General features: G+C 36.0%; 1 protein-coding gene across 1 annotated transcript in view; it reads left to right on the forward strand.

Moving 5' to 3' along the window:
- Positions 1–4,671, forward strand: part of ARHGAP5 (Rho GTPase activating protein 5) — a 48,100-nt gene extending 43,429 nt beyond the window's left edge. The window contains exon 8 of the mRNA XM_069017780.1: positions 568–4,671. Within this exon, the coding sequence (XP_068873881.1) occupies positions 568–898 (331 nt within the window). The 3' untranslated portion in view covers positions 899–4,671. The remainder of the gene's footprint in view (positions 1–567) is intronic.
- Positions 4,672–14,398: the final 9,727 nt, after the last annotated feature.

Here is a 14,398-nt window from a genome sequence, read left to right on the forward strand (position 1 = left end):
CATGATTTTTAATGTATCTCTCAGTAATTACTTCTTGATAAAATTGTGATGTTGGTTTAGAATGCAGAATATTTTAGAAAACAAAATATCCAGGCTCTTTGTAGCCTGTTACTCTGAAAAGCATTTTGTTTTTTCTGAGGAGGCATTTACGTGTAGATGATAAATTTGGTAACAGGATGGTTTGTTATTCTTTGGAGGTTTGTTTTCAGGTTTTTTTCGTAATAGTATTGCAATAATGAATTCAGATAAGTGAAGAACTTGTTCAGTTTGTTTATTATTGTCAGTTCAAAATGCTGGTGGAATGTTGAATTTCTTTCTTGATTAAAAGCTTAATCAGATTTATATTAGTTAACTATCCAAATCTGGAAACAGCATGGTTTCTGAATTTTCTTATGCATAATTGCATAAAGTATTCCAGCACAATTGTTTTAATGGATTGCTGGAGGAAAGGAGCAAAAATCTTGAGATTGTTTAGTAATGATGCCTACAGTTAGAGCGCGATGAGAATATTTCTAGTCGATTGCATACTGGTTTTAATTCACGCTGTGTGTATCATTCTCATTTCAGGGTTAGTCAGCAATATAAGACCAACTTTATGACTGCTGATAACTTATCGATTTGTTTCTGGCCTACTTTGATGAGACCTGATTTTGAAAACAAAGAGTTTCTTTCTACCACCAAAATCCACCAGTCGGTTATAGAGACCTTCATTCAACAATGTCAGTTTTTCTTTTACAACGGGGAGATTGTAGAAGCACCTAACCCAGTGGCTTGTCAGCCACCACCTTCCAACCCAGTGCAGATGGTGGAACCCATGGTACCCCTGCAGCTGCCGCCCCCGCTGCAGCCTCAGCTGATACAGTCGCAGCTACCAGCAGACCCTCTTGGTATTATATAGACAGAAGATGATTGCAGGCAGCCTGGCGCTGGACAGTAGAGACAAGCTATAGACATGCATGTTTCAGGATACAGTAATGTACTTCATATTTATGAAAAATAATTCCCATCCAGCTGATTGGACATCTTTTTGTTATATCCCGTACTGTGTTCCTCATTTGTACACGCTGCAGATAAAAACTATGTGATAAGCATGACTGGAGAGGTTTAATTTTTAAAAGCAAAAATAGCTATAAAGTACAAAGCTGCTGCTGCATGATACCTTATTGCAATCACTATATCATTCCTGTGACGGTTTGTCACAATATATTGTGAATAAAATTTTTCTATAGAAATTAAATGATTTAAAAAAATTACATTTATGAAACATTCAGTGCTTACAGCCTGCTTTATGGCTGGTTTTTGTTATTTAACATGCTATTTTTGGCAATTTGCTTCACATTCAAGCATTCTGTGTAAGCAACTAAAGCCCAGCTATAGTTCATTTTGTAATCTCCTGGCTACTTATGTGACTTTATGCTTAGGGTGGTTTATGGAAGAATGCAAAATGCACTGTTGAGAATTTTACGATCCTTCACCATCCATCTACTTATAAGTAAACCTGTGGACAGTTTAAGGGTGGGTGAACTTGCTTATTATTTCTTACAGCACAATACCAAGGACATGCTTGTTGTAAAAGTGAGTTTCAAATATTGTACAAAAATTTTGATGTTGCCTACTTATTTCTTTATGTTCCATTACTGAACTAAACATTTTGTAAAACTGTTAATTCTGTAAACAGCTGCATGTTTAAAAGATCATTGATGGTCTTGTAAACTTAATCTAATATATTTTAGATATTTTAATTTTTCCCACTTGGGAATACATGTAGTGTTTAGAAAATAGTTCATGACATTTTCGTATAAGGTTATATAACTTTTCATACATAAACATGACTTTTGTTGTAGTAAAATTCTCTAAACCAAACAATGTTTTAATCTAGGACTTCAATTAATCTATTCTTTAAATCTATTTTTATGTGACCCTCTAAAGATATACAAAAATGCATTGCTAATACATAGCAATAAATACTTTGGGTACTGACAATTAACCTCTTTGAAGTGTGTATATATAAAATCACATAAACTTGTATTCATATTTTTTTCCTGTGGTATGTTGTACTAAAATTTCAAATGACTCTCTTTTTTCACCATATTTTTAAATTATCTTTTTTTTTTTTTTTTTCATTTATTTTACTTTTATATTGGTACCAATTTTGCTGTAAAAGAATGCTGCTTAATTTAAACAAATCTTTTGGTTAAATATTTTGATAGTGGTAAAAAAATTAGAAGGTTACAAATTGTAGCAGAGGGGAGACCACAGATAAACACTACCTGTGAGACTTTTCATAGCAGCTTTTTTTCTTTCATGCTCAAAATGTACCTTTTTAGGTCTGCAAAGAAGAAAGTTTATTTCTCATTCAGCTGCTAGAATGTTTTGTGTAGTTTTAAAAAAAAAAGCTTTATGATGGTCACTGTTGTAATCTTCACTTATAACAAGATTTAAGATCGTCTTGTATGTATTATAGTAAATAGATGATTTTGAGAATTAAGGCTTTTATTAAGAGATTGATTTGCTCCATTTTCCCAAAATAAAAATTGCCTTTCCCACTTATGTCCTAGGTATTGTACTTCTAATGACTTGGATTATCATTCTAGATTACTAAGATACCATAAACCTGGCTGCTGTTTGAAGTACATGTATATTATAAATTATCTTGATATTGTGTTATATTCTTGCAAGTAATTATCTTTTTTAAGAAAACATAAACAAAAAAGAAAAGTCAACCCTATTCCTATTGCAAAGCACACAGGAGCTAATAGTCCAATAAAGTCTGTCCTGTAAATTGTAGTATTCCTAACTTGTTCTACTTTACCTGTTGTCTATATAGCTTTTATTTATAGTTTTCAGTCTAATCTTGGCATGTTTAGCAAAGAAAATGAAACTTCAAGAGTTTTTATAAACTATTTCTAGGTTGCTAAAGAATTTATTTTTCTACTGTATATGGCATAGACAAAGCATCACCTGTACAGGAAACAAGTGTATTTCTAATAGAAGTAAGCTTAAAAATAAATGCCAGTCATATCCATATTTAAAAATTCCATCTATAAAGTATCTCCAGTCTTCATAATGTGAATTACATTTTAAACTTTCTATAAATTGCAAGTTTTTTGCCATAATACTTAACTAATCTTTGAATACTAATTTTTAGAATACTTTACATTCCATTTCATTATGAACTTTCATGCTGAACTTTTGATCAGCAGTATTTGCAGTATCATTTCTTCATGTATGATGTTATGGCTAAATCACCATTATTTTTAAGAATCTTTACACTGACATTCAGCCAAATATGGAAGTGTTATTACATTTACTGGATAAACATAGAGAAATAAGAAAGCATGGCATGTGGCACCTGGTTGTCACATGGAAGAGTCCCTGCATACTGTTTGCATTATGGAAGTGTTGTATGCAGGAATGTGGATATGTGTGTATGTGTAATAGATACACTTTGAGGTTTTTTATCTGTTTGTGTGTTTATGCAGACCTGCATGCACATACACCCACATAGTAAAGTTTTTAAAATATACTAGGAAATTAAACTGTGGTTATTAAAGATTTATAATAGAGCTTTCTCTAATATTATTTTTATTAGTGCTATAAAATGAGGAAGCATGTCAGTTTATCCAAATTCCTCATACTTTGGCTCATGTAGTCCCTTCTAGTTTTAATGAAAATCCAAACAATAATAACTATATTTTTTAATGTGAGCATTTTTACCGTAATATCTATCTTGATGAATATACAAATGTATATTACTTGATTGAGCCATCTCAGTGACACTTTATGGAGTAGTTTCTTTTTTATGTTATAATGATATAGACATACTGCAGTGTATTGTCTTTCACTGTTTCAGCAATTCTAAAATCCCAGACCTGAGTTACAAAAGTGCCATTTTAAATAATGCTTAACAGGTTATTTCAAAATTCCTTACCCTTCATGATCTTGTGGAATTTAAACTCATATAGTGTAAATAGATTGCAGATGTCAACTTAAGTGAAAAGAAACTTTGTTGTTGTTGTATGTTTTCTCCTTTATTTGAATCCTGGTTGCTAGGAATTTATAGGTATGTCTGTTTTTAGTTGCTGGAGTTTAGCTTCCCATATTTATGATAAACATAGAAAAACTATCAATTGGAGATTAAAAAAATGAGCCATAGTTTATGTGCTTCTTTCATTTTTTTTCAGTAATTGTGATGCTGTTTGTCAATTGCAAAAATTGCACACATTTAAAGAAAAATTCAAGTCAAAATTTTGTTCTTTGTTTATAATGTAATCTTTTATTGCTACATCAGGAGAATACTGCAGTGAATTAAATATCAGTGAAGCTTATTCTGTATAAAAGATGCAACGAATAAAATAATAAGATGCTTACTGTGTATAATGTTCAGTTTAGTTGCCTACTAAATTTTTAAAGGCAGAAGCACCCTATCTTTCACAGACACAGAAAGGAAATTTAGCAGTAAATCTTGCTAAAGTGAGTGCAGTGTGTGTTTTAAGTTTTTCTTGGGTGGGAGGCTTTCTCTCATGGGTCTCTTAAATTTATTTTTCCTGTGGAATTTTAAAACCTGAAGTAACAATGGTGGGCTTTTAAGGTCAGCTTTAAGTCATCAGAGTTGTACATTACTGGTCATAATTCTGCTAATGATATGGGATAAATGCAGCTTTGATAGTAGTACTGGTTTTAGTTCTCATGTTTGCAGTGTCTGTGCTTGGTTTCTTCAGAACATCTTGAGTATATGGCTGCTGCAGAAATAACTGCACAACCTTCCTGACACTCTTCAAATCTGAACACTGTTCAGATTTTATTATACTTATTTTATATACACATATATATATATTTATATATATATAACACATTCAGATACTGGAGCACTTTAATCTCAAATAGGATTCATCTTGCACACTGAGTAAATTACGTGTAAATCTCAGTTATTTGGATTGCTGTATCAAAACACAGCTCTACTGAATCTGACTGAAGTATAGTGTGCTGTTCAGACTCAAGTTTCTGATAGTAGCTAACCCAGAAAACCAAAGTGTAACATCAGTGTTCACTTGTGTCAAATTCGGTTCTTCACCTAATTCATAGTTTCCATGGAATCAGAAAGAGACGGAGTTAATCTGTCATCATAGCTAGTGAACTGAACACTTCCTGCCTTTCCTGACTGGTAATTTCTTTCCCAAGTGTGTAGCTGGTGCATCTTATGGCTGTTTCCCATGTGTTTCTCATCTTCCTTATGGAATACAATGCATGTGTTTTTAGAGCTGGCACTTTTGTTGCTGAACTGAGTGTTGGTGCCCAGCTGACCTCATAGTGCTTTTATATTGCAGAATAGGGTTTAGTATAATTGATTAGTAATAATTTGACCATTATTGATTTTTATTTGGTGTGATTTAGAAAATAGAGAAAATAGTTTCACTGAAGGCCTGCAGTGCAGCAGCTGGGGTTTTTTTTTGTTTTACAATGTGATACTAACAAAAGACTGTTGCTTCTTCTACTTAGAAGCTGTTTGATTTGAGAAAGGATGGAAAGGAAATCTTGTGAGTCTAGCAAATGACTGCATGTCAGTGCTTCTGGGTTAGATGCAATGACTTGCAGAGTACCTCTGGCTGCTTATGTGACTGACCAATTTCTGCAGTGTAGCCGTAGCTTGTATTGCCCCCAAAATTATGGTATCACAATCTATCTGTTCTTGTAGCTCTTTCTGCTTCACAACTCAAGAAGTGAAGGGAGGGCAAAGTGGCTGTTCTCGTCAATTCCTGCAGTTCTCAGCTTTGTCACTGATGAGAATTGTCAGGGGCCCCTAAATTGCCTTTGCAGTGTTTTACTGAAGTAGGAAATGTATGGAGTGGTTAGTTTTGAGTTAACTGACGCTGAGTGCAACCAATTGATGAAGCAAATAGAAAAAACCCAAGTTGCACTATTATAAAGTGCAGGTGTCACGGTCTCCCCTTGAAGGCTCCACTCTTAAGTACTTGACAGTGTAACCTGAGTTTCTTCAGTGACAGCCCTTGGTCATATTGATGCTGTGCCAGTTGGGAATGAAGAAGAGATCAAGAAACCTCAAAAAAAAATCATGAACTTTGAACAGCTGTCTCTGAAAATATTTAGATGAAATTATTAAAAATAGAGTGTAGCAAATAAAACAAATCTGAGGAATTAAATGTCCATGGTTGATTATTGAAGTATGTATGTATGTACATATACTTTTTTTACCTTAGTAAAGAAGTGGATATTGGTGCAGGGGTTTTAATACAGTAAAGGGGGCCAGCCTGCTACAGTAAATATTGCTTACAACTCACATGTTAAATTGTGAAAAATGAATGTCAACAGTTATACCTAATTTTGATACTGTATTGGTGAATTGTCTAGCTCTAATGGTTTAATTTTGTTACTGTATTATCTTGTGGTCACACAAGCCTGATTTTATGTCCTTGATGTAACTCTTAAGAGTTGGAAAGTTTATTTTCACAGATAACTGCTTTCTTTACTCTTCTTTTTGACTTAACACCAAAACTTAAAATTTATAACATGATCATACTACTTGTCTCCTATAAAACAGACCAGGTCCCACATAAGGTTTATAAAAGTCTGACAATACTCTTTTGTCCCCTTTTGTCTGCACTTTTATGTGTGTACTCACTTGCAGTTTTGGGGATAGACTTGTCCATGTCTGGAGATTTCTGATCACTAGCAGGTATATACTGGGGTGATCCCTTTCCATATCCTAACCTGCTTTTTATAAAAGAGTGCTGGAAAGACCAGCTAGGAAACCATTAAAAATGGTGAAGGATAAATGCGAGCTCTTAGTACATCGATGAGGTGAAGATGCTCATCTCAACTGGGCTTCCTTTCTGTGCTAGAAATTTGTGTGTAGGGTGCTTTTAAGCCTTCCACTGATAGTGTAAGAGGGAGGAGGAGATTGAATCTATACCCTTGTCTCTGACCTCAAGGGTCAGTGTTACTCTTACAGAGTTTGGGGCAAAAAGTTCCCTATGTCCAGTGTGGAGTTTTGGCCCCACAGAGTTGTGGATTAGCATGTGGCCTTCAAGTAAACTTGGCACACCAAAGCAGTGGGGACATATATATGAGCCTTAAATTGTTTATCAGCATCCCTTCTCCCGAAGTGTGCTGGCCTGAGAGTTTTGTTGGTTTTTACTTTAAAATAGTTTTGAGTGGTATTACCACCACAATCTGCAGGTCCAGGTGATTTTTAGAGGATACAAAGATTCTCTGACCTGAAATACATCTGAGGAAGTAGAAATGAAGCTCTATTCTCCTTGGGATTGTGCACAGCACTATCAAGTGTTACTTTGTTTTCTCTCTTCTTTTCAAAGAAAACCATTTCTAAGAAAAATCAGAGGACTGAACTGTTATCTGTCAGAGGTGTGTTTTTGTAGCATGATAGTGACACCATGAGGTAAATGCCCAGGTCATTCAATGAAGGCATTGAAGCAGTCTATGAAGATGTGAATCCTGCTGGAATCATTTGGAAGACTGTGGCAGAGTAAGTGAATTGCAGAAGAAATTCTCAGTCATGGCTGTAGTTCCTCTTTGAATGAAACTTAATACTTTGTTTTGTTTGTTTTCTTTTTCATTCTTCAGGAGGGGGATAAACTGGTGTACATGTAATGTGGTTGTCAAAGCTGAGCTCTGACCCCAACGGGAAATGAGCAAAAAATTTGACACCAAGCACACTAAAAGGCAATGCAGACATCTATGTCCTGTAGTATTCAGAGTACTGGGAGGAACTGGATGCTTCTGTTTTTCTCCAAGGCTATGCGCTTTTCATAAACTGAAGGGAAGGGTCCCATAGCTCCCTTTGGATTTTGACTACTGCCCCATATCCATTATTTTACTTAAGACATTTGCTGTAATAAATGTATTTTTTAGGTACTGATCTGTAAATGGATTGAGTCTGATTTCCTGAAATGCTATTCTTTCCCTCCATTTTTCTTTATTTACTTCCTCTCCCTATACATGTCCTGACCCTCCCCAAAATGACAGAGCTACACAGCTAGAGTTCTGTCAATATGAAGAAAGGATTCTCCTGCAGGCTGCTGGGCTTTCTCATTTGAAAGTACTTGGCTTTAGATCTCAGCTCTCTTCCTTTGCGCTATAAGAATTTGTTTCTTAACTTCTGGGCTTGTTACAAACCCTGTTTTTTTCTCCTCCCTAAAGTTGGTGAGGATGAGTTGGCCAAAGCAAATGTCTACAGGCAGTTACTTGTTTTTGTGCATTAATTTATGGGACAGATGCCCAGAGCCCTAGGATAGCAAAATTTCTTCAGAAACAAAAAAAATAGCTTAAAACTTGTGAGTCTCCTTCCTTCTGATGTACTCCTTAAGGAAACCTACAGCTATTCTTGCAGTGAATAGTAGTAAAAAGAATGTTCCTGCGCTGATCTGGATGATAAATATCTCTATATTAGAATTGTCTAGCAAAAAAAAAAAAATGTAAGCAATTGCCTTCTTGCCAACATATTGCGTGTCCAGCTGAAGTGAAGGACTACTAGAAAGTCTGCTAAATACAAGCCAATAGGATGTGCAAATAGCTTAGCTCATCTGAAGAAAACCATGATAGAGTGGGGATTTTAAGAGCTGAGAAGTTTTAAACTGACCAGAAGGAAATATTTACGGTGGGTATTCTTTCCATTCTAGGGTTTTCAGAGACTTCTGTTTGTGGTTTTTTAACATGAGGACATGTTCTGACACATTCCCACTGCTACAATGCTCTTAACTAACGTCTAGCTGTGTGCTTGATGAGGAGGTGCTGAAGGCAGTTTGCATCATCCTTTTTCCTTTCAGGTAAAACCCAAGGGCTTTAAAAGGTTTCATGTAGGATAAGGGAGTTTCCCACCTTCACAAAATTCTCAGGAATATAGATTGTTGGCCAAAACCAATCTCAGCAGTTTCTATGGGGATGTTTTTTTGGACTGGTTGTCCTTTTTTTAAAAAACATAAAATTGTTGAATTTGGCACAACTTTTTTTTTTTTTTCCTTTTGGAGAGGTGTTAGAATTTACTATTAAAAGAAAGTATTAGAATTAGCTAAGTAACCTTCTGGAAATACCAGTGAAATATTCATATTAAAGGCAATAATCTGATTAGTTTTTCTAGTGGCCTCATAATTTTCTGACTACCAACTAGATTCTTTTTTAAGTCATTAAATGTGTTTTATTTGCAGGGATATTAACGCCATTTTTAAACTACAGTTGTATGTAGTAGTTTTAAAAAAATCTCTGTTGAAGTAGCTGCATACAGGAGGCCCTGATTATTCATTATTCTGATGGTGAGTGAAAGAGATCCAGATTTCTTCCCGAGAATATAAAAAGGAGAGAGCTGACATTCTTTATTGTTAAAGAACAACTAGGGTGACCTTTTTTTGCCTGAATTGGCGGAAGTTTGGTTTCAACTGCAACTGGCAATAGTGCAACTGCAGTATCTGGAGCACCCATGTACAAAGGAAAGAGAACCTGTTCTGTGAATGTAACTTCCAGAAAGAAGCATTAGGTAGAGCAGATGAAAGCATGTCTTAATTTTTTCCTTACTGGAAATTTGACTACAAGACTGACTATCTTAGTCTGTTTTATAGTCTTAGGACATAATCTGTCTGAATATAAATGCCAGATGTATATTTTCTAACCCACCTTTCAAAAATACTTAGCAGACCTCTGTTCCTGCATTCATTATATTTTCATTTCTGACTGTACCCAGTTTGGTTTTTTTTAAAGAGGTGATGTCTACACATGACACAATGGCAGTATTAGTTCAGATTAAAAGGTTTAGTGAGTGTTGTCAGAAAACAGTTTTTGGTTAGAGTTAATCTGATAAAGGTAGAGCAAGTTGTGTTACTGTTAAAATGCTGCTCTTCACCTTAAAGGTGAAGTAGAAGTAAAGTGGGGATGGAAATGTTGCACTTCTGCTTTGGTGTTGGTTCAGTTAGTGAGGAGGGAATGAAAGTTTTTGTTTACTTGCAAAGTCCTCGGCAGACGGCTCCGACGTGATCAGTGGAAGTCTCACATACATGCATGTGTGCATGGAGGGTTATGAAAATGGCTCTCTGACGCTGCAGTTTGCTCATTAGTCTAGTAACTCTGTGTCCCCAAATGTCTCAGATTCAGCTATGTATAGCACAACATGTTGAGTTTTCCAGCTTGTCTTGGAAACTAAAACTCGAATTTGCTCTAAGTGCATTAACTTTTAGTCTCTCTGCTTCCTGAACAGCATCCTTGCTTTGTCAATACAGTTGGTATTTAAGAAGCAGAGAAGAAAATAAAGGTGAATGAATTTCTGAAAAATCTGGGAGTTTCTGTATTGGGAATTTGCCCCTGTTCTCTGTCTGTGGAAGAGATCCAGCTGCATCGTTCCTACAGGCACTCTGAGGGTAGCCGAGTATTTTGTTTCTAGGCAGGGCACAGTCTCAAAGGCTGGCATTTCATATGCAGTTGTATCCTTGAGACCTTTGGTAAATGGCTGTGTACTGTTCTCTTTAAATACTGCAGAGGAAAAGTTCTCTCCCTCTGATTTTGAAAGTAAAATTTAGAAAACTATCCTCTTGTTTCACATCAGCAATGTGAGTCTTTCCCCTTTTCCTCAAGAGGCTTAAAGGAACACACTTCTATTCCTCAACTGCAAACTTTCCCTCATCCTTCTGATTTTAATTGATGTAGGAGATAACAAATTATGTAAATGGAAGAAAAGTTCAAATATGTGCATGACATCAGGTGCACATACTCACTGAGCAGGAAATAATTGAAGTTCTTTTCCCTTTTGACTGAAAAATAGTTGTTTTAAAGATGTGTGTAAAAATGTATGGGCACAAGTATGGTGGTCTTCTCAAATCACGCCCTTTGGTTTATTGGAAGACCTGCAAATGGTATTTCTAGCAAGCTTACTGCTAAAAATCCTCGGCCCTCTACTTCCCCAAATGAAACAGGTAGCAGAGTGACCTTGCCTGACTCACATCACCCACTGTTACACTCTGTTGCCCATTTACTACAGCCAGCTGTTGTCTCTTGCCTTATGCTTAAGTCACAAGTTTCTGGAACAAGGAAGTTTTCATGCTGCGGGGTATTTGGCACCTTCTTGGGACCACACCTGTACAGTAATAAAAGTAAGTGTACAATAGCTGGGATTATGCTGAGTTTTGTAAATCGTATTGGCAAAATTTAATTGGATGCAATACCAATAGGATGGCAGTAACTTTCTGTATATTTTTAGAAAGAATGAGGATGCCATAGGAACTGCATTTAGAATTGAGAGACCTTAAAATGATTTTATCTTCACTCACTTTTTTTTCCCCCTGACCTACTTTCTTTCTGTTTTCCCTTGCTAGGTGGTAGACCTCTATGGCCATTTGGTTGTTTCTGCTAACAAAATTCTGGAAGTTGTGGAGACTGCACAGATTGTTTAAGAAACGTGTGGTTGGGGGCGGGGGAGCGGAGTTATATATTTAATAATAATTTAACATTTAATAATAATTTTAGAAAGGCCATAAAATAGGGACCCAAATATGGAAATGGTTAAGAAGTAGAGTTAAGGCAAAGGTCTTCAAAGGAGGAAGAACTTAGTTGTTAATAAAGGTGAAGATGTAAAAATAAGGCTGTATGAAATGTGGGAATGGTTGCATGTGTTAATATAAGGGTTCTAGCTCTAGGCTATGCAAATGGGTTTGTTTGACTATTTCTGTATATTTGTCTTGTTTAATCAATACATATATGCTTGTTAGGTTTTTAAATTTACACTACTATTGAGATAAAACAATTCTTGACACACCAGAGATTTTATATAATAAGTATTATTGAATATTCAAATGTAGGTTGTAATCATTCTTCTTGTTTGGATATTGATCTATGCTTTTTTTTCTAAACCTGTGAAATAGATTCCACAGTGTTCTCCGTGTCTTATTTTAGTGATTCAGTAGCCTTATGGGGAGAAAGATTTTCCAGGTAGCCAAGCTAAATCTTCCTTACTGCAAGATAAACTGAATTCTTCTAGTTCTACTGCAAGTGGATGTGGTGGATATTTATCACTGTCACCTTTATGGTGGTCTTTAGAGTCTTGAAGACTTCTGTGGCCCATTTTTCTCTCACTGCTTTCCATGACTCTCTTACCTTTGTCCAAGTAACACAATCTCTTAAGCTTTTTTTATAGTTTTGTTTAAAACCTATGTAGTATTTTGTTGCCTTTCTTTTAAGTATATTGGTGGTCCAAACTGGGCACAGTCCTGATCACTCTATGAGTACAAATGACACCCCATTTAATACCTTTTATGTCGTGTAAATAACAAGTAAGGCTGATTAACCCCTTGCCTAATATACTATAGGCCCTGATTTTATTACCAGACTGTCCTTTTAAAATAATACCATTCATTCAGGGACACTGGTTTGTTCCTCTATTGCACAGTCTTGTGGGTGTTTCTGTCCACTCAAGGGGCTCAAGTGGTGTGAACCACTGTGCTACAGGCACCGCTCAGTAGGCGCATGAGTGACAGGGAGATGTGGGATGAGGCATTCTGCCTTTCAGAGAATTGAGAGGCAGGTGGCTTTCTTATTAATTGCTCCTGAAACACTCGCTATTAAATCATGCTGCAACTCTGTGATCTAATGCTGTCATTGAGAAGGATGATAGAGAAAACACAAAAGACACAGTAAGCCTGGGTGAGAGCAAAGGCAGCCTTTTAAAATGGTTACTGAATTGAGTGATGAGAATAGATGTGTCTCTTCTTAAAGCATGTATACTTAATGCAAATGCCATTATCATGGCTGCCTTGCTTTAAAGAAATACAAAAATTGCTTTGTTCAGTGAGGATTCAAGAATTAATGTTTGTTCTTTATTGGATTCTTCTAACATTCAAGAGAGAAATATAGTTGGGTGAGTTAGGTGTCTTCACGCCTGAATTACTTCAGTATATCCAAAATGTTTAAATACCTCCCATTTATCAGAGTACCTAATCAACATTTTATAACTCCTTGTTCTAAAACTGAAAAAATTCTTTCAGTGTTCTTAGCTTTGTCTGCAAAGATACATGCGACATTTTACAAACAATGCAAATATATTTGGCATTGAATCCCATAATAAATGTCTCATTTAGTACACGCTAATTTAAGACTCACTGTCATGTTTCCATAAGGTTTATTGACTATTAAGTTTATGGCTCCCTTCATCAGTTCCAGGGCTAGATAAAAGCAACTATCCCCCCACCCCCAAATCCAAAAACTTTAATTTGTACAATAAATACCATTGTCTGAAGGTGTGTGATCTGGCCTTTTAAATGCTCATCTGTACTTCTCTCATTCTTCTCACTTTCTTTACATTCATAGGAAATGTAAATCCATAGCACTGCAGTGTGATTCCTTATTGCAATAGAGGCCATTAATCAAGTTTTGCTGGTTTTGAAATGTGGTATCAATATCAGTCCCTTCAGTGTTGACAGTGCATTCCAAAATCTCAAAGCAGCAGTTTCTTAAATGACAAGGCAAACAACTTACTATACATCTGTAACAGGTAATAACATGCAAGGATTGCTTTAAGAAAAATATCCTATTAGGAAGCATATTTCTCTAATGTAGAGAAATATTTCTCTAATCATCTTCTTGATGATGTATTTACATTCAGCTATGCACACATCATCTGAGACAGAATGCATTGTATATTGTTCTAGAAATGCAATAATTTGTGCTTTGAATGTGAAGGTTTTATTGACAAAAGTGTGGGATAACCATAGGACCAATTGATTGCAAAGCCACTGAGACAGAGCTAGTACATTGGAGTGGTTTAAAATCCAGTTGGAAAATTAAACCCCACTCAAGCTTCTCCCTTTCTCCCTCTGCCCCTTCTGGTAATGAAGAAACAATAAGGAGACATTATAAATTGGAATAACAGTTTACTAAAATCACAATAACCATAGCACTACCAAGAGCAAGGAGCATCTCAGAGAGGGTGCTTTACCCACAGAAGGGCATTCACCACAGGGAACAAAATAAATGCCTCCCAGAAATAGTGCTGCCCATGTGGTCTCCAGACAAAAGACAATATGGTGAGGAGAGCCCAGGGAACCAGGACCCAACAAAGCCCTTGGGAGCTTGGACCCTCCATGCTGTGCTGTGCCCTGGTCTCTCTGGACCACTGCGCCCGAATTATGTCGCACATCTGGAATTTTTTAATGTGTCTGGGAACTGAGAGGCTTTACTGGGTACTGCTCATGTTATGGAAGATCACGTGTCTTTCAGTTTGGAGTGGAAGGAGAAGAGCGCAAGTCTATTTTGCATTGCACTGCTTTGAATAGGCACAAAAATACCGTACCTATTACAGGGACATGTGAATTCTTTTGGCTCCTAAAGGCTCTTCTGGGAGTGTGGTTTAGATAAGCTCCCTTCATCATTTCAGTGGTTTGGGTGA

The sequence above is a fragment of the Aphelocoma coerulescens genome, chromosome 5, assembly GCF_041296385.1.
Source record: "Aphelocoma coerulescens isolate FSJ_1873_10779 chromosome 5, UR_Acoe_1.0, whole genome shotgun sequence".
In the NCBI taxonomy this organism is placed as follows: domain Eukaryota; kingdom Metazoa; phylum Chordata; class Aves; order Passeriformes; family Corvidae; genus Aphelocoma; species Aphelocoma coerulescens.